The sequence below is a fragment of the Excalfactoria chinensis genome, chromosome 24 (genome assembly GCF_039878825.1).
Source record: "Excalfactoria chinensis isolate bCotChi1 chromosome 24, bCotChi1.hap2, whole genome shotgun sequence".
Classification (NCBI taxonomy): domain Eukaryota; kingdom Metazoa; phylum Chordata; class Aves; order Galliformes; family Phasianidae; genus Excalfactoria; species Excalfactoria chinensis.
In genome coordinates, this window is record NC_092848.1 from 2,163,707 (window position 1) to 2,184,130 (window position 20,424).

At 43.0% G+C, this 20,424-nt stretch overlaps 1 protein-coding gene across 1 annotated transcript; it reads right to left on the reverse strand.

The window, feature by feature from the left end:
• Positions 1-4,462: 4,462 nt before the first annotated feature.
• DCAF7 (DDB1 and CUL4 associated factor 7) lies at positions 4,463-19,481 on the reverse strand. The gene is made up of 7 exons (XM_072356639.1): positions 19,034-19,481; positions 14,033-14,191; positions 13,467-13,578; positions 12,959-13,077; positions 12,134-12,343; positions 11,429-11,546; positions 4,463-10,882 (listed from the first exon to the last, which is right to left on the reverse strand). The coding sequence occupies exons 1-7, from the start codon at positions 19,169-19,171 to the stop codon at positions 10,710-10,712; spliced, it is 1,029 nt and encodes a 342-aa protein (XP_072212740.1). The 5' UTR covers positions 19,172-19,481; the 3' UTR covers positions 4,463-10,709.
• Positions 19,482-20,424: the final 943 nt, after the last annotated feature.

The following is a 20,424-nucleotide window of genomic DNA, read 5'->3' on the forward strand; positions in this document are numbered from 1 at the left end:
AGCCTTTTAAACTCTTCTAATAATACAGTTCTCTGTGGTGCCTTCCTGGTAGCCTTTTTTTGGGCCTCTATTCTAATTTTAGTTCTTCTCTCTTATATCACAGCATCATCATTACTGCCATTAGACCAGTCTTTCTAAATGCATTTACACAGAGGCTCACCGCTACCTACTAAATAAATCCAGCCTCCTTTCCCTGTTAACTTCCAAGTACTCAAATCCCTCACAAATTTACCTCCACATCTACATTCACAGCTTTGCACTTTCTGCTGCTGTATTTCACCTCCTGCCTGTTTCTCACTCTTCAAAGCCATCAATTCCATAAGATGTTCTAGTTCCCTTGTATTAGGAGAGCTCCCCACTTCTGTTCATCACCACATTTAATTATCACACTTGATTCTTTTTTGTGTGTGCCAAGGTCATTATAGAAAGGTTTTAATAATTGCAGCACTAGAACTGGAGAAACTCAGTATTAATTCCCTAGTGCATCAGCTCTGATGTCAAAACACGCTATAGTCACTTTACCCTTCAGTATTTTTTATCTGTCTTCCAATTCTTACATGTTTTCATACAAAATGCTCAGCCAGAGTCCTGCTACATGAAACCCACTGCAAGCTCTTTGTGCAGAAAGCTGGTTTACTTGAGGAGATACCAGGCTTGCTAGTTGCTACCCTTGTCTATGAGCCAGGAGACCCCAGCAGATGGCAGGAGATGGGCACCCCAGTGAAACGTGCCCCTTCCATCTCCAGTTAACCAGAAAGCCTGGATTTCACTGAAGCTTTTTTCTTCCTTTGAAAACAGAATGATTTGTCCTTAATGGTTCATTACTTCACACACCTATCTAGCCCGACAGACACACAGGCAGACAAAAACTGCTGTTTTGCATCTCTATTCCCTTTTAAGAGACATGATCACAACACTGCCGATATACAAGTGCCATTAGACTGTTTGAGGGGGGGCACTGCAGGCTTCCCTCCTCACATTATTCTTCCTAGACAAGCTGGTGTACCTTTTCTAACTGCAGCCACAGTTCTACCATGGACATTTAGCAGCTGTCCGTTTCATATATCTTCAGGGGAAAAGCAGGAATAATTCTTTTTTTCACTTTTAGTCTCTACTTAATGCAAATTTTAAGCATAAAAATGAGGTTATTCACTTTACAGTAACACCGCAGTACAAGCTGATAGTCTGTGGTTTTCCACTCAGATTTGCCCACATCCTTTTAAAGCTGCTGTTTTCCAGAAGAGAAGCTTCATTTCTGTAAACAGCAACAACAAAGCACACTTAATTCAACATAAAGGTGTTCAGACTGCTTGGAGGTAAAATAGATGTTCACCCAGACTCCCCAGGAGCATCCATGTTCATAGTGAGCTCATTTGTTTTAAAGGAACTTTATAGAGCTGTTTAATGCTGTCACACTGCATGAAGAAAGAAAAGGAAATTAATCCCACAAACAGGGATTATAAGAGTGCTGCACAGAGCCAGTGACTGGTTAGATGTTGCACAAGAGCAGCCCTTTGGGATTCAGCTCCTGGCATCATTTCCCAGGCTCTTAATCGTTGTGCCATCATATTTTCTATTCTGGTAGCACTTTCTGAAGCATACCTGTCTGACTCAAAGAGCATCCTCTCCTTGCTATCAGATGTACTATTTCTTCTTTCCTTCCTGTTTCCTTTCTTGCTTAGGTACATGCATCCTTCCTGGGGAGCTTAGCAGTCTCCAGGTTGAGTGCTGTCTCGTAGCAAAACTTCCTTATTGTAGATCTCCACAGCCAGAGAGTTGTGCAAAGGAGTAAATTGGTGGAGGGAAAGAAGAAAAAACTTGATAGATCTTCAGATGATGCAGAAAAGCATTCTGACATTCTGAGAGGAATCACCTCACTGGTTCCAAGCAGTTCTCATTTTGTTAATGGGTGTTCTCAGCATTATGGAAACCCTGACTACAGTACTAATGGAAAACTAACAGAGCCAACATTGTGATCCAACTTCAGGACAGCGAGACACAACACGAACTGGCCAACTCTCACCTCCAGTAGAGCAGCACATCAGCTACATGAAGCTCGGCCTTAAAAAGCTTGCCTGGTTCTCCCCTTCCCCAGCCCCATAAGAGCAGCTGGTACCTGTCCCGTTCTGCTGGCCAAGCCACGTCTGTCCTCCTGCTGTCAGCACTCCAGCAGAGGGGGCTCTGAAGCTGTCTGGTTAAAAAATAGGAGACATTCCCTTCCTCGTGGAGCGAGCAAAACTGAAGGGAAGGAAGAAGGGGAGGGATGTTAGAAATATTACACGCTTCTAGATGCTGACTTGCTTTTGAGCTGGCAATCTGGACCACATATGGAGTAGCACAGGAAAAGAAAATGCACGAGATTAAAGCACAATCTTGTTACAGTCACACTATTATAACTATTCTGTTACTGTTGAGGACATCTTTAATTTTCAGGTATTTTCAAGCCACTTACTGAGCACTGATTAATTAAAGTGCTTTTCACTTACAGCTCTTAACAGCTGTACCTTGCCCAGGGTCGCACAGCAAGCGAGTCAGCCAGCCATACCAGATGTCAGCTGTTCCTTAGGGTAGAGAACCTCCTGTTATTTCATCTCTACACGTATTCTTCCCCAGGACTTAATGACATCTATTTTGCTACACTGACATGCAGCCTGTTTCTCTCATCATCTACCAGCTCCTGTATTTTTGCTCTGGTATGTCCAATTTGCAGGAGTTGTCAGTAGTCTTTCCCACAGGACTTAATTAGGACCCAAACGGGTCGCTTCCAGCTGTAATTTATAGACTTCTAGTCTACATCACTGAAGAGACGGTGTGTCTATAGGAACAGGTGGATTTGTGTGGTTACTGCTGAGTGAGCCTCCACATCCCAACCAGCTGACACCTTTTAGCAACCTACTGGTTCTAATGAAGGGAAAAGATGGCAAATCAGTGACAACAACAACACGGTATGTAGATCATCACAAAATGAGATTGGTTGAGTCCCTTCTGCTGGAGGGGAACTTGTTGTATTTTCCATGCTGGATAAGGGGAAACTTAAAACATTTATGCTGGATAGAAAGGACAGACTCAAATTTGGCTTTAAGCAAAGTTAAAGAAAAAAGAAGAGTGATTTGGCTTTACAACGTGTGCTACTCTTCTGCTTTAGCTACTTCCATACAGAGATGGAGATTTTTTGTCAGCTTAAAGTTACCAAAAATACAGCAGCTATTGCTTGGCACCTTTGAACTCCAGCATTAAATATGTGCTGCTTGAGGTTCCTGCACAAACTCCAACTGACTTTAAACAGATGCAGGTGTGATACTATTTGAATGCATGTTGTTATTTACCTCTACAATGAAGAGAGCACATTCCTTCAAGCTGATGCAGAGCACCTCAATATTGAAAGCAGTAGCTGGAATTCGGCGTACAGCAATTTGACTTCTTCGCTTTCATCCATTGGAGTGGAAGCTGAGAACATTTCCTTTGTGTTTGTGCTTCAGAATTCACCATGAAACAGATCAAGGATTTTGTAAATGCATTTCTACGGTAAAGACAAACAATTCTTAGAAGGAAAGCATCGTATCCAAATACGGATTAGTTAGAGCCCATATATAGCTTAAAAAACAGCACAGCATCTTTGCAGGCAACTCTTTCCATTGTGGTCATGAAGCTTACAAAGCTTTTGTTTCAAAGTTAGTACACAAAGAATTAGAGAAGAATCCCAAGTAGACCAGATGTCAGACAACAGTTTAATTCAAGTAGAGTTAATCTAAATACTTACTGAAGCCATCAGCCCTGCTCACCCAGCTCTAAGGTAAGACAACGTCAAGTTCTGCTATACTACCCCCCTTCTAGATCCCAGCTTTAGCAATGACGACAACAGTGACAGAGCCTGTAAAGAAAACACCCTTTAACAGAGGTCACCCACACACACAAGAGGGACTTAGAAGCTAAATAAGAGCCTAATTGCTTTGTCTTTAATTTGCTCATTTTCAGAAAGCCTTAGGGACCAATTATTTGTATTAGAAAATCCCTCTTCCAATCATCTTAAACGCAAAAAAACATGAGGACAGATAATTACCATTTTATCTGTAGGGGAGAAATACTATACAAGGAAGATAGAGAACACGACCAGACAACGGTAGTGTGTGGAGCAACATGTAGTAGCTTGGTTTTAGAAAGTAAGTATGGGCATATTTTTATTATTAGCCATTCTCTCCAAGCTCTTTTGCGACTGGTGTCCTATATAATTATTTAGAGTGACCCCTAACTCAAGAGTAGCTAGAATAAGCAACTTAGTTTGGGTATTGGTAGGATGAGTTACATGAAATGGCACCAGCTTTGTAAAGCAGAGTCAATAGAAAGGAGCCACCCTGCCTTTCTCAGCAATAAACCTGAAATAGGCTTCGTGTCTCCTGTGAGAAGTACTTCCCTGCTCGCCCCACGGCTCCCGGTTTTAACTCACCACACAGTGAACTGCAGTCGATCTACAAACGTTCCATTTTTATTACAAAGTATGAAAGGCAGAAAATACTGTACCTAATACACAGGAGGCTGAAACTTAGAAAGAAGGTTAAAAAATCCGAGTAAAACTACACAGGGAGCAGGAAACAGCATCAAAGGGTGCAACATTCCACTTTCAAGCCATCTCAGAAAATTGCCTTAAAATTTACAGAGTTTCAACAACATGGTTCCGTGACTCAGGTGTTAAAATCCATCGTAACAAAACCTTCTGTGTTTTCTCCATAAAAATAAAGGAGACACTGCAGTTATCCATATCAACAACATACGTCTGTTGGAGAGCAGGATATTAGGATTCCTCTAGGACAGTATAGGAGCAAAGTTGCAAATCTCAACGTGGGAGGGGAGAAAAGAAGGACAGAAATAAAACTACTATTGCTTTCAGCGTATTTTAGTGAGAACAAGAAGTCAGGGATTTCATATGAATGTTTGTACAATCATGCTACAAAGATTACACCTTCAGGAAATTACCACAACAGGACTGTGAATGGAAAGAGCAGAAGGGAAAAAACACACCAAAGTAAACATCTCCTACTGACTACTGGGAACAAAAAGAAAATGCTTCGGCGCAACAGATTTAAATTACATTTTACACTGCGAGCAACCCAAGTTTAAAAAAGGAAAAAAAAAAGTTAAATAGTGTATTTCATAATTCGTGTTCATCAGGTTGTCAAAAAAAAGCAACGTGCTGCCTCACAGCTGCACTGTGACTCTTGCATTCACTGGTTCTCGCATTCAGGTTTGACAGACCCAACCATTACCTCCAACAGGGACCTGAGAGTCCCATGTTTTACTATCAGGAAAGCAAACTCCAAGGGATGCTGACTTGTGGCTGCACCGTGGGCTTACAGCTACCCTGGGCAGCAGTATTTTCTTTGTTAGATCGACTGAGGAAGGATGAACTCGATTCTAGCTTGATGCTGAGTATCAAAAGCTGCACAAAAGGCCACCAAGATACTTGGCGAAGTTGTCTTCTGAAATGAGACAGCATCAAGCGAGTTTCACAAATGCCTTTGCCTCTGGAATCTGCCATAAATTGTTGGATGAACATTTGGCTACTGGTGTGGAGGTGCTTTTTATTGCTGGTGAATGGTGCTGATGAGAAGTTCTGGAGATCTCCTCCCGATAGAAGTCAGGGGGCACGCTGCACTCTCAATATCCTCCACAATGAAACACTTGTGACTCTTCCCAGGTAAGCAGAAGACAATACAGCTGTCTCTCTAAGTAAGCATGAGAAAGTGCTCTTTAAGTGCCATGTACAAATACATCTTGACCTCTGCAAAGGTCAAGAGAAACAGGGACCACAACCCACAGTATCTTGCCCGTTCCAGAACAGGTTTTGAAAACCTCATTTGAAATGTTCACTGTAAGGTAAGTACATTCCTGGTCTGGAATATTGGTCTGTAAGCAGAAAGCAGTAAGCTCGTACCAGAGATAACCTGTGAGAACTGAGTGGATAATGCAGCGTGGACCATTCTGCCAAGCAGCAAAGGGAAGTCAAACCAATTCAGTATTTGGATGGAACCATAACTTCTGCAATGTACTGAGCCAGCAGCTCACCCGTGTTGTCACTGATCCTTCTAAGGATGCCCTGAAAAGGTCAGGACACCATTAAACACAGGGAACCAACAGGCTCAAGGACCGAAGTTGTGTCAATTTACCGTCAGCAGCAATTGTTCTATCCTAAAAATGTGATCTGCAGAATCCATTTACATCTGTACACAACCAATCTGCCACTACTGCCATCGCATTCAAACTCAAGGAGGATTTCCAGACACTGCCAAGTTCCTAAGCAAAGCAAAAGGGTGACAAGCAACACTAAATTACAAGTTGACCTTGTAAGGTTGTGCCATTCTCTAACTAGAGAGCTCCAGTTTAATATTAACAGTACTGTCAAGTGCTCATGGTATTGGTGTTTAGTAGAAACAGATAAGGGTCCACTAGATACTGACAATCATAGCCAGTTAAGGATTGCAGTGACTGTTGTAGTTAACATTTTATACAAAACACAAACGGCTACCATAAAAAGACTGAGGAAAAGATGACTCTCCTCCTAATCTTACCAAAAATATACTTGTTAAAGTGCCATCTGTGAGAGAACAAAACAGACACACTCAGCTTTTTTAATTTACATTTAAAACAAGCACAAGAGCATCTGCAAATTCCAAAACATTGGACTCCCCTCACCTAGTCCCTGGTAGGCAATGATCTATAGCTGAGACTGACGCAGCTTTCTCACTGCGACACCAGGCAAAAATAGATCTTTTCAGTATTATCTAGAACATTCAAGAGAGTAATTACAGCTAAGTTTTGAAAGGATCATTAACTTTGACTTATGAGAGGCAATGCCTCCCCTTTTAAGTACATTTCAAGGTTCCGTAAGGAACAACTTGTATTAAGTCTCCTTTCACATCACTCTCTGAAACCACCGTTTCCTTTCTAAATAGATTGTCAAAGCACTCAAATCCTTGCCTTTTAAATCCCTGCACGCAGAAGTACAAGTCCAGTAGATGCAACTGACCATAGGCCATTCTGACAACTGAGTTCACATACTACAACACTAATTCAACATCCCTCATCTTTCCTGTAGGTTTTCAGCCTCATCTAATGAGATATCACATAACTGATGTATCTCCTGGTTGAGAGCCAATACACCAACAACCAGTTACCCACACAATAGTAGAAATCTATGGCAAGCTTGGCTTCAACAGGACACAACAACCAGACAACAGCATGTCTGGAATCAATCAACTGAAGTGCTACAGAATGATGAAGTCAAGGAAAAGTGACATTTCTGTACAAGTAGCAAAATGATATCTGTACCATCAACAGCCATCTTCTGCTTTTCTAACCTCACTGACACTCAGACTTCTCCCTCCGTGTCACTTCACACTCAGGGGATACGAGGCAGTTGTAAGTGGTTGCTCCGCATCCTCCAGAGAGCACAAAGTAATACAGATCAAACACTGAAGTAATGTTATGCATGAACTTTAGAGAAAAGAAAAAAAAAAATCATGCTTATGGGGGTTTCTTACCTAACAGAACTGAATGTTAAGCCAACAAAATGAGCTGAACTGTATCTTCCGATTCACAGGCGACAGTGACAAGTCTCAAGGTTTTATTTCGTCTTGCAGATCAACTTGAACCAGCGTGCAGACAGACAGTCAGCAGCTGCTGGCAGAAGGGCATCCAAGTCTCTCACTTCCTCTCGATATGGAAGTGCCATTTCCACTAGAGAACATCTCACCCATGAGGATTTTCATATCTTTTCAGTCATTAACCTTCCAAGCGACTTCTCTGAAAAGAAGCTATTTTAAGCAGCATCTCCCTGTCCCAAAACAGCCTCTAGTGATTTGAAATGTAATTTCATGTGAAGAATGACAACAGATGATGCCCAAAGCAACACGTTACAGATCTAAGAGGCAGATCGACTGGCTAAACAAACAGGATAGACGCTTTATTTAGAACCCTCTGGAGTCTACAAAATTCCTTCACTTGCCTTTGAGTAGTTTGGAATGAGAACTCAATTCCATGTGTGAACTTCAATCAGTTTTATGAATGGAGGGACTGACACTCGTTGGGTTCACAACAGGATAGCAGTTCTCCAGCATTAGCAAATCTATCTGGTTATTTGATGGTTAGCCCCTCCATACATACACTTTTCACCATCACAGCACAACAGAGACTCTATTCCTAGAGGAACTGACTGTGTTTGCCATTTAGTACAGCCTATGGAATCTTCTAGCCACTTCATTTTCAACTCAATTAGCTTATATCTTTTTCAAAGAACAATTCTACAGCTGTTTAAAACAAATCTGCTGCCAAGCAGCAGGCGTGTTCATCATCTTCAACTTATGCCACCTATGCAAGTGTGAGACTTCAAAACACAAAGACAACTTCTGGTAGTTCCCATCGTTCCCCAATCCACAAATCAAATTAAGAGCTTGTTTAGTAACCACTAAGCTTGCACTCCAAGCCAAAGTTAAAATCCCTCTCAGTAACACAGGACATTATGCCTACTGCTTGTAATAAAACATTGTCAGCCAGTGGATGTATTTTTGAGTTTCTAAAGCTGTGGATGTAATTATATGCTGCTGCTAAGAAATCCCTAATTTTCACTTAATTCTGCATAAGTATTTTACAACTTACAATGAAACGCTACTGCAAAAGTTATAACCCAACTATTTGGCTAACACTGCGCTGACATCTAGATCACGTTACCTGTGGAACACCCTACTCTCAGCATCACAGCCAGTATGAAAACCTATTGCCAAGCCAAATGAAGCCTGCTGTCAAAAATCCCACAGCTGAACACAGAATGCCACTGACAAAACATGAGCTTAAACTGTTAAGAGTCCTTGGCTCTGATATTACAAGAGGTGATGCAGTAACGCTGCATCTAAGGAACTGCAAACAGATTTGCAAGGCAGTGCTTTTCTAAGCTCCATGTCAGGAAGTCATCCGTGCAAGAACATTCTTATGTCCAGAACGACATAACTTCCCAGAGTCCATTCTGTATTGGACAGTGCTTTCTGCATCAGCTTCGCTGTTTCCCTGCAGTCCCTTTTCCTAACCTGCCTTTCCCACACAAGCTGATGAAACACAGCTTTGCCAGTGCCCTACTATTTTTAATGCTGCCTGCAGTTGTAGGTGAATATACATCAGGTAGAAAGACAACGCTGATCGTTTCTGACATTTCCATCAAAACTCAGCTGCTATAACCCCATGGACCAGCTACAGCTGTCATGTCTTCATTGGAAGAAGAGCACTGTGGAGCTTTTATCTCAATACCTGTGCTATATTAAGACTTCAGTACAGATTTTTATCTTGTCTAATCCACTCAGCTTTGATTGCAATGTATTACCGGAAAGCATTCCACTATTCAAAACAGAAACAGATGCCCTTGGATGCATCTCAAATAACCACAAGGATGACAAGCACCAAACTACAGCCTCTGTGGCACTGTTTCTTTCACTTGAAATCTGTCTTCTGAGCATTACATTAGAGAATTATTTCTTTCAGAGAAACAGCTTTCATTTGGATAGTGGATGAGTTCTTCCACCTCATCTCACTCATTCAACAAGACCTGACAGCACAAAGCAAATACGTTTAGGAAAAAAAAAGGGTACTCCTTTCAAGAACTCCCAGGAACACAAAACAAATGCAAAGAAGCTCCATGGTACAGGTTAACCACAAGATCTTGCTCGTATTATTTGCCAATCAAGCAAGCTACAAAGTGTGAAACCATTTTATTTTGGTTCAGATTGTAAGCCCTCTAAGGGGAAATCATTTCATTGGAAACGTCAATCCAGAGTCCATTATTACAAACAGCATTTTTTTCTGAAGTCATTTCCCTCAGAGGGAGCTCAAGTCATGCAAATACCTTCCGTCTGAGACCCATTACCGTTCTGTTAGCTACCACAACTGCAGGAGACACACAGTAAATTCAGTTCTTATTTAAAAATAAGGCCTGCCATAGTAGCAACTGCCTCTAGCATCAGAGAAGTGTAAAGAAATTGTGCAACAAGTACTTGTACTTCACAGCACCAGGTAACCAGGTATTGAGAGCCAAGGCAACAGTTAGTTCTGGCAGGCCTTTACTGCCAGGGAGCCTGCAGTGTTGTTTTGTGATTTGTATCAACAAAGATATCCTGCTTTGGGTATATGGAAGTGGATCACATATCAAAAGTAAGAATTCGGGAGAAAAGCCTTACTCAATAGAAAGTTAGCCCAATATATAAAAAACATACAAATGTTTAAACAGTATAGAGGCAGCAACAACAGGAATGATAAAGATTCCTGCCAAGGTGGCTGTTAACATTACCATCTTTTTCCCCACCTTGTTTTGCACTTGCATCTATTAAACTAGCTAGATGTGCCGCCCTGGCTAGCTGACAAACACTTGGACATACGTAGCAACTTAAAGCCTGCAAGCTTATTAACACAGTCAACAAACAAATATACAGAACTTTAACTGAGGGAAACAAAAAAGAAAACCAGAACCCAAAAGGTCCAAGAGGCTCAGCGTGTCTCTGCATTTTAGAGTCTTGGAGAGACAGGAGACACCTGCCATTGATTCTTGTAACAGTTTCTTGGAACAGTAGATGCAAAGCAACAACAGATACTGGCCACTTGACTTGTGTTGTTCTTACTTTAGAGGGGTGGGGAAATTATACAGCCCTGCCTCAATTAGGCATGAAGCAGTAGTGTTACACTCTCAAAATTTCCAGGCAGTTGTTGTAGCAGATAGCTATCCAGTCTGGCTGAGTTGATGCCCACTGTACATTGTTGATTTCTCCCTCTGCTGTATAGGCCAAGATAGGGTCCTCAATGGCACGAGGCATTTGCTGGATGTCCCAGATGAGAGCCTGATGGTCATCCGCTGCAAAAGAAAACGAAATCCTAAGTGGGATCAAAGCACAACAAGACGTCCATACATGGCTACTAAGAGGGGTGTAGTAAAAAGCTAGCTTGAATATAGCCCTTGCAGCTCAGATAAGAAAGTGAGACAGATACAGTGATAGAACTGTTCTCCAAGTAGAACTCGTACACATCTTTGGATAATTATGTTATCCAGGACAAAGTTAAAAACACAATTGGTGGAACTCAAAGTGCAAACACTTAAGAGCTAAATTGCAAAATAAGTTCAGCAGCACTGAAATAAAACAGCTTAGCCAAAGGAGATGCACAGCGAGGGCACCAGGCTCACTACTTTCACCCAGTAAACCCTAGTAGGTGCCTATTTCCATAACAATGTTAGGAAAGTCACTATCAAAGTGCTTGTAAACTGCAAATAATGTTTAGCAAAAAGGCAGGATGAAAACTGCTTTAATTTTTAGAAAGATTTTTGCAAGTGTAATGAAAGACTCCCAGAGATTCACCAGCAGAGACAGTGAGAGAGTGATCAAGAATCTCTTTCCATGCTTACCTGCTGTACAAATGTGGCAGGAAGAATGAGGTGCCCAAGCAATTCCATTTACACACGCTCTGTGGTTGTTTAACCTGGCAACAGGAGTGCAGGGAACTCTGACATCGAGAATCACAACCTTCAGAAACAAAAATCAAGCTAAGTTAATAACTTGTATTTCCATCCCTCATTCCATCCAGAAAGCAAAGAGTTTTGAACCAAGGCTTTAAATACCTTCCTAAAGGATGCATTTGGCAAGCACACACTGTTCTGAAAGAACAGTTTCTAGCTGGTCAGCATGTTGTGTGCATTTCAGAAGTAGTCAGACCTCACATAGGACGCTTGTGAGTATGGAAAAAAAAAAGTGACTCATGCTTCCCTGAAGCAGTACAGGTAAAAATCTACGGTACGTTGCCCTGTGCACAGAACTGAGAAAGAACAAGGTGACTAAATGGTGACTCGCATTTACTGTCTTGTGAGAGCTGCTGCCCAACTGGCTCACAGAACCCTCATAAATTGGCTGAAATATAGAGGGGGACACAGAGACCTTCACGTTTATAATGCTAAACTTACCTCTAGCTCCTACTAAAATGACTGCAATAAGAATTGGCTTTTATCATGCCCCACTTACTGATAATATTGCACCCTCACTTTAAGAACTAAGTGTAAATGACCAAACCACCTCCCTCAAATTACCTTGTTCCTTCTGCAGAACTACTGCCTTACCTCCATGCCATCCATGGCCATTGTGGCAAGATAGTTGGGATCCTGCTTATTCCAGCACAGACGCAGCAATGGATGGTGTTGTGGGTCTTCATAAATTATGGTGCTATGTTCCAGATGACGGAGATCAAACATCCTCACTGAGCCATCTGCACCAACCGAAGCGAACATATCTCTCCCACCACCCGCACGGCTAAACGCTATGTCATACACCTGCTCAACACCAAAACAGAAAAAACATAACCCAGGTTTTAGTGAGCACCTTGCCTCCTAATCCACAGCTAAATGCATTTCCTATGTGGACAGCAGAAATTGTTACTACTGCTTCTGTGATACTTTTTGTCAAATACTTGAGTTTCCAAGCAAGTTCTTAAGCCAAAGGGAGAGGAAAAAATAAGTTGTATCATTACAGGATTATTCACTGAAACAGAACATGTACTTTCCAGATTCCCATATATTAAAATGAAAGAATCCTGTAAGATGTTTATTGCCTTTGATATGCAATTTATTACAACTCCAGTTTGATTTTTCCAAAATTATTCTGTAGCATAGTCTTATAAAACAAACATATTCTCAAGTCCAGATTCTATGATGAATAAACAGAGTAGTTCTGATAGCTGACAGAACAGCTTTAATTAGTTTGTAATATATTAAAACTGTGTCTTACCTATAATTAATACACCTGAAACTCAAATCTTAATTTTGGATCATTAGATTTTTGTATGATCAGATTTCTCAAGAAAAAAAAAAAAAAGAGAAAGCAAAAGTTCTGTTGCTTTACTGCTTGAAAAAAGAAAAGCAATGTAAACAACCAAAAATATCCATCACCTCTTTGTCATGTGCAATAAGCTGGGTCTTGACATGGCCAGAGACCAGGTTTACTCTTCCCAGAACCTGTCCTGTCTCCAGACCCCAAATAGTGCAGGTTGTGTCAATGCTAGAGGTACCTGAAACAAAAGCACTTCTTTTAGCAAAATATTAGCAAACCAGCATGATTCTCACAAATTCCACTGATGCACTAAGTGGCAACAGTTTCTGATATCTACAGATCAAAACAGCCACAAGGACAGCATACAATTAAAATCAAGAATGTCAGGCAGTCTATCATGCATTTAAAAGATCCAAACCTTTTGGCTGCAGATATGGTCATTCACATTACACAGGTATAGAGTGTAAATTGCTTATGTCTACCTCAATATGTGTGGAAGATGCAGCTCTGGGATGAACTTCTCCATCCCTTAAGCCTCAAGTGAAAACCAAAAAACCAAACATAATCACACTGGGACTTCACCAGACTTAATTCAAGAGCGTGTCTTCTTCATTTTGTCAGTCTCACCGAGGAGGTAAGGATCCACTTCATTCCAATCAAATGATGTTAGTGGAGCACAGAAGTCAGAGTTCTTGTTATTGTTCAGCAAACACTCCAGCCGGGTCTCTGTTTCACCCACCTTTAGAAAAAGCAAAGTATCTGACTGAAATAGCAACATCACATGACCGGTTCTACCTCCACATCCAATGTACGAGGTATTAATCCCAACACACAAAGTATTAATCCCAGGTTTCTATTCTCTCAGCTTTACATCTTAAAACTCTGGAAAACACAATTGCCACCTCTGTCTTCACTGAGGTGATTCAAACAGCAACTGTCATCACAGATCAGTTGCTCCCAGAGTCTTCATAATTTGTAACATTATTATTGCCATTAAAAAAAAAAAACAGTAAGATATCAGGTGCTCTGACTTCATTTTACATCTTAACCTACACTCTGCAGCAAGTGCAAAACATCTTGAAAGGACAGTGAACAATTTGGTTTTGAGTGAAAATGAGATCAACGTGCAACACAATACCATAGTTTGCCATTTCCCAAAGAGAATTTAGAATCACAGAACTGAATTTACTCACTCTCCACACACGCAGATAGTCACCACTGGTTGCCAGCAGGTCTGGATACACTCCCTTGGTGTCTGGGATCCACATGAGCTTCGTGGTGGGGTAAGGGTGATCAAAGGTGTTCCTGCAGATGAACTCTGAACTCTCTTCATCCAAACCAACAAGCTGTACCTGTACAAAACCATATTTAAAAGCAAGGATTTTTATCCAAATAATAATATATAATTACAACATTAAGACTGAGTGCATTTCAGAGGGATGCCTTTTGTAACCTCAAGGACAATTAAAAAAGACCATCACGTCAGTGGAATGAGAAATATTTAAAGCTCTGCCTACAAGCCTCAGCTGGGAATCAAAGTGAAGTACACATAATCACCACAGCACTTTACTTTGAAGAGATGATCTTAAGTGAAGCAAAATCCAATCTCCTAAAGGATTAAAGACCACCCTTGTCTTTTCCATACTGCAAAGCCTTGTTTTAATGATAAACTGTTCAAGCATTATTCCAACTCATCTTTAACTGAACTGATGCTGACAGCGATGCTTCAGAGAGTCAGACAAGCCATGGCTTGCATTACAACCACCAATTAAAGCTCATAACATTGTGTTCTTAGCTATCAGCCCTACAGACTGCAACAGGTCACCATCAGCTATCTACCAAGCTGTCTTCAATACCACGTTAAAGAATGCATTCTGTCACAACTGCACAGAACTAAAATACAGATTAATTTCATTCCAAAGTCAGAAAGTAAAGGGAATTCAAACTTGAAAAATGAAGGGAGAAGAAAAAATGTTTACACAATTATTCCAGTGTTTTGTGAGAGAAGGACAAAGAAAGGAGGCCTGCTGCCAGGTTTTATGTAGCTGATCTCCAAATTAGGTGTTTGTTTTCTTAGCAGAGTAATGAGATAACACCCAGTTGTGAAAGTGAAGCAAGACAGAGCAGACAAGAAACTATCTCCACATTGCTTGGTTATGACAACACCTGAAGTAATGCTTCAAGTCCCAGACATGATGTTATTAGAAAAATATTGACATGTCAGAGAGTGCTCAGAGAACAATACGGACTGGGAGGACACGTTTACCCCAGCAGTGACTGCAAGACCTAAACAGGATGAAAGCCCCACTGTGTTAAATGCTGTCCAAACACAAACTGAAAGAGGACAACCCACTACAATTAGTTTGTAAGCTGCTCATGGTAGGAACTTCCTAATACTTTCCATTCAGTGGCTTCCTCCTGGAGGCTGTGGCTTAACAGACTTATTCTAAGGTGTTTATCTGGACAATTCCTACATATTCTCCAATTAGCAATATGGTTAATAGCCTACGTTTAAGCTAGTCTGGAACTCTACTGTATCTACCAACACAAGTCCTTCAGCAGACCTTCCACTGTAACATCAGCAGTTCCAAGTCCATTTAGAGATGCTTCTTACAAATGCCAGCCTTCCCCTTGTCAAACTGAAGATGCATCTCTCTCATGCTGTAATGACCCCTAGAAAACATACAGGCTGTTTTTAGAAGCTTAGCTGGATGCCTGCCTTGCACTCTTTTCATTACAGCTACTCCTTATTATGCTTCATACTATTGTATGAACCCGCCAAGAGTCTCCCAGCCTTCTGAAGCTTTCTAACTCCTTTAGGGATCAGAAATCCTAAGCAGATTTTACAAAGGAAGCAAATTGTCCTTGGTCATAGAAAACCTTGTGGCAAGGACAGAATCAGAAGAGACTTCTAATCATTTCTTCTCCTTTGCTTATGTTGTTTTCAGCTCAACATGAGTGTATTACACAGCCATAACCAAAGCAAATCTAAAGCAGCAGAGAACTCACTTCTGTTGCTGTGAATTGATACACTCACACACTGCATATTCATGCTTAACCCCTTCTTGCAGGAAGAAAAAGCACCTACTGTGTAGCAATCCAACATCTTTGCATCTGTGACATTTTTAATGCAAGGGCATTGGTTTGCCCAGAGACAGGAGCAGAAAACATTGCTTGAGCAGTTCTGTTCCTTCCTAGCTCAGTATATTCAAAGGTCTGATCACATAACACATACAGAACCCCTCTTATCCATCCCCTTGTGCAGGCTGAACACGGGGAGATGGAAAGCTGAAACTGTTTTCAGGATGCTAATAATACAAGAGCCCTGTGTGTCCCTCCTGCAAGCAAGGCAAGGTTTGCTGCCAGCTCAGCAGTGCCTGAAGTCTAGGCCAGCTAAAACTGAGGAAAGGAACTGTTAGTCATGATACAATCTGAACCTTCTACATCTACCTGTAACTCATTCTGGTGGGAAAATGAGGTGTTCAATCTCCATTGGATTTGCAATTATGCTGTGACAGTAGCCAGAAATGCCACATAATTATCTGTTTCTCCCACACACCGAGATCAGTTGCAACTGGAGGTGGATTTTCCTCTCACATCTGGAACCTTATTAACATGAGGTTGATTTACAACACTGTGCCTTTAATCAGCAGTTTGAAAAACTCTCTTCCAAGTGATCCAAAAGATGACATTCCCTAATTATTTCAGGCTCACGTACAACCAGACCATTTAATCTCCGACATACAATTTTTGCTTGCAGATCTAAACCTTACAGGTTTAGCTCAACAACAGCTCCCTGGTCAAACTGCCATACTGGATGCTCTCTGATTGAAGGCATGATGCAGAAGAAGGTGACAGCAGGGGAAGCATGCAGCCATAACCCAGCAGTCTGCTCTGAACAGTGTGCAGCATTGCTTCCTTCTGAAGCAGGTTTGAGTTCTGCCTTACAGACAGATCCTGAAATCAGCCTCTCCTTGTTTTCCACAGATCATTACTGATCCACAAAGCCTGCAAAGTAGCATTAACAGCAGAACCTACAAGCACCTCAGCTCCCTGCTATTATACCTGTGATCCATGAGGCATTCTGAAGCCTGACAGCAGTTTGCTGATTCAAGAAGCTCAGGAAAGCCTAGCCTGAATAATTTTAGTCCTTTCCCCTGGAGCAAAGTCATCTCTTTCTGTACCAGTGATTTGATGAGCACAGGTGTAGGAGCTGAAACAAAACTCCTTTGGGGTTCAAAGAGATCTTAGCAATCAGCTTTCTTGTATGTCATACAGCTTGTTAGTGGGAGAGCTGACAGAGGTTCCAAGAGTCTGGGAGCTGGAGGCAGCAATAAGTCATGGCTTGGCAGCTGACTGAGCTGAATCCACCCAAAACAGAGGTGTAAACAGCCATTTTATGTATGAAACCTTAAGTATTTTGAGCTCTGCTAATTACTACAGGGACAGAAAAATAACCAGGAACTTCTGCTGCAGCAATTAGAAAAGACTTAATGCACTAAGAACCATTTTAAAACTGCACATGGAAGGGTAATGAGGAAGAGATACAGCCACCTATTTGGTTAGATGTTAGGAAGCCTAGAGTTGCTATTCTGAACTGGTCTTTAGCAGGGGGAAGGAAAGAAGCCAGTTACTTAGAACAAAACACTGCAAGGACAGAACAGAAATGGCATTTGGAACCATCAAAAGCTTTCAAAACACAAAGAGACAGTTAAAGTGGAAGAGAGCTTCCATTATTACTTCCATTTTCCTCCCAGTTGGTGCTACTATGTGTATTTTGATGTCAGAAATTGCCAGTATAAAATAGAAGTAAAGAAGACTGTACTGAAAGCACAGTGAAAAACATCAAACAAAAAAGGCCAAGCAACCCTCCCTTCTCTCTCTTTGAATTATCAGAGGTGTGGCAAAACATCTCAGCAAAGGGAAGGTCATCTTTTGCTGTATTTATTGTACAACTTTAATGACACATCTTCACTTTTTTTAGCAGCAGCATCCAGGCCAGAATCCCATTCTCATACAATTACTTTCTTGCTTTATACACTAATTAAATCTCATAACATTTGGTACTTGTATGGACCCGAAATCAACAGAACAAGCTATTCCCGAAGCACAGAGACCAAAAGAAGCTCTGGGGGGTATTCACAAAGAGCTCGAGTTTATGCAGTACCACACAATTCCTGTTTGCAGCAACTAGGAGTGTGAAGTTTTCAGTTTGGGAGTTGTTAGTGCTGTTGCTTTCTTAAATAGAAAGAGTTGCTGACTCGACTGCCTTTATATACTTGAAGCCTGAAATGAAAAGCAGACCTGATCACATTGTAATTGGGAGCAACCCCTAGGGAATGATCCAAACAGAAGGATGTAAATGCAACAGAAACATACCCCTCATTAACAAGCTCCACCACTCCTAAACAAAAAACACGTTTGAAGGTTGTTATTTTTGGTTCTCAGAGTACAAACCACAGAAAACATGATGGAGTTAGCCTTTAAAACAAATGGAAAGCCAGCAAGCTCAGACCTGCCTGGAAAGCAGCCTTCCCAGAACCACAAAGCACTCACCAGCAATTCACACCTAGCCAGGTCACTGGCTCACATAGGAGCATCCCATCCAGGGCTGCTGCATGGGCACTCATTTAGCTGCTGTAAGAGATGCCAGCCATGCCTTACCATCACCTCACCCTCCACAAAGCCCAATCCAAAACACCGACTTTTGAAATGATTTTCTCCATTAAGCGGCCTGACGAAGCTGCAAAGCACACATGATACAAGTGCACAGAACTCCTTTGGCAGCACCGTTAGCTGCACACAGACTTCAGGAGGCTCTACAGCTATGCATGTTTCCTCATCTCTCTGCCATTCGTGCGCATTCATCACATCAGACGAGTGTATTAAAGGTTGCTGAGGAAGGATGGCTCAGGTGTCTGAAGAGTGTAAGCCTCCCTGCTTAGACCTAGTGAGGAAACACTAAAGTCACAACCTCACCACAACAACCTCGTCCTCAGAGGAAAGCAAAGGAGCCGGTAAAAGCCGTTGACGAACTTACAAACACAGCACGTACTGGAGCTGGGAAGCCTCCTGCAGCACCGGCAGCCCCCAACCCCAACCCCTCGGCCTCCAGCAGCACAGAGCCCGCAGCCCAGCTCCCTGCAGCCCACCCTGGGACGGAGGGGAAGATCCCCGGCTCGACCCCTGCCCACCTTGTTGTTGTACTCCTCTACGAAGCTGCCCAGCGCCAGGCGGAACCGCTTGTCCGGCCGCACGCTCCAGTTCATGGCGTAGACGGTCCAAGGAGCCTCATATTTGTAGATCTCCTTCCGCTTGCCGTGCAGCGACATGGCTCGGCCGAGGGGGCCCCGCTGGGGCTGAGGGGAGCAAGCAGCAGGCTCGGCAGAGATGGGGCCCGGGCTGAGCTCGGCGCGAGGCTGATGGGAGAGCTGGGCCCAGACGAAGGGAGCGGGATGGCAGGGAAGGCCAAGGGGCAGGGAAGCGAGACCGGAGAGGCAGCGGAGAGCGGGGGAGGCCGCAGCACGACGCCGCGCCCCCAGGCCCGGCTCCAGACCCCGGACACCGCGAGAAAAGCGCGAAGGCCGTTCGCGATTCGGCCCTCACACAACGGGAGCGGAAGCCACGCGAGTAGCCCCGCCCACTGAGTGCGGGTTGGCTGTGTTGATTGTCAATTACCATTTCGAGCATCTATTGGGTACTTCTTCTGTCCGTTTGGCCCGATTCAGTCTTGGATTGGTTCTTTTGACCTTCAATACCAAGGAGGGCCCGCCTCCTTGCCTGTATAACCTACCGTTGAGTTCGATCCCGCCTGAGAGGGAGGCCGCGCTCGTTCTCGACACCTGATTGGCTCCCAGAGGTTGCAGTGGAAGGAGGCGGGTTCTTGCGCCCCTTATTGAAATCCGATTGGATGGAAGCGGTGTTAGTCAACCTGAACCCGAGGCAGTTAAGGGCAGCCAGTCGGGCTGTCAGTTGTGTCGCGAGTTCGAGTCCCGTCTTCTCCGAGTAGCGGATGAAGATGAGTTTATCTACAATTTAACGTTTAATTACGGGGTTTCGTTTCTAACCGTACACAGAGGCGTTGAGTAGTACCTGGAGCTGTGCACTGCTTCTCAGGAAACGCCTGGGCATGCTGAAGCCCGGTGCCTGGCTCTGGCCCTTCCCGTTAAGACCGATGGGGCCCCGGGACCCGGCTCGGGGTATGGGCGCTCCCCCAGCTGCTCGCAAAGGTCCTCAGCAGCCCCGAGGCCTCCTTGCAATCTGGGCTGGGGCATGGCAGGGGGATGAGATGTCCCAGCTGCTGCAAGGAGCTGAAACCTGAGCCGGCTTGGATATAAATAGTAGCTTTGTGGGATGGGGGCTGCGGGATGGGAGGAGTTCCCATCCAGAGATCAGCTGGGGATGGGTTACATCTATGTAGCCCTGCCTGGGGAGGATGCTGTCCTGGATGGGGATCCTGACCCTGCATTGCTGTGTGCTGAGGTCCTGCAGCTCCAAGGACAAGCGGTGCAATCTGTGCCTGAGGTGTGTTTGCTCAGTCGTTTATTGCATGCAGGGGAACAGCAGCGTGCTGGTGGAAGTAAAA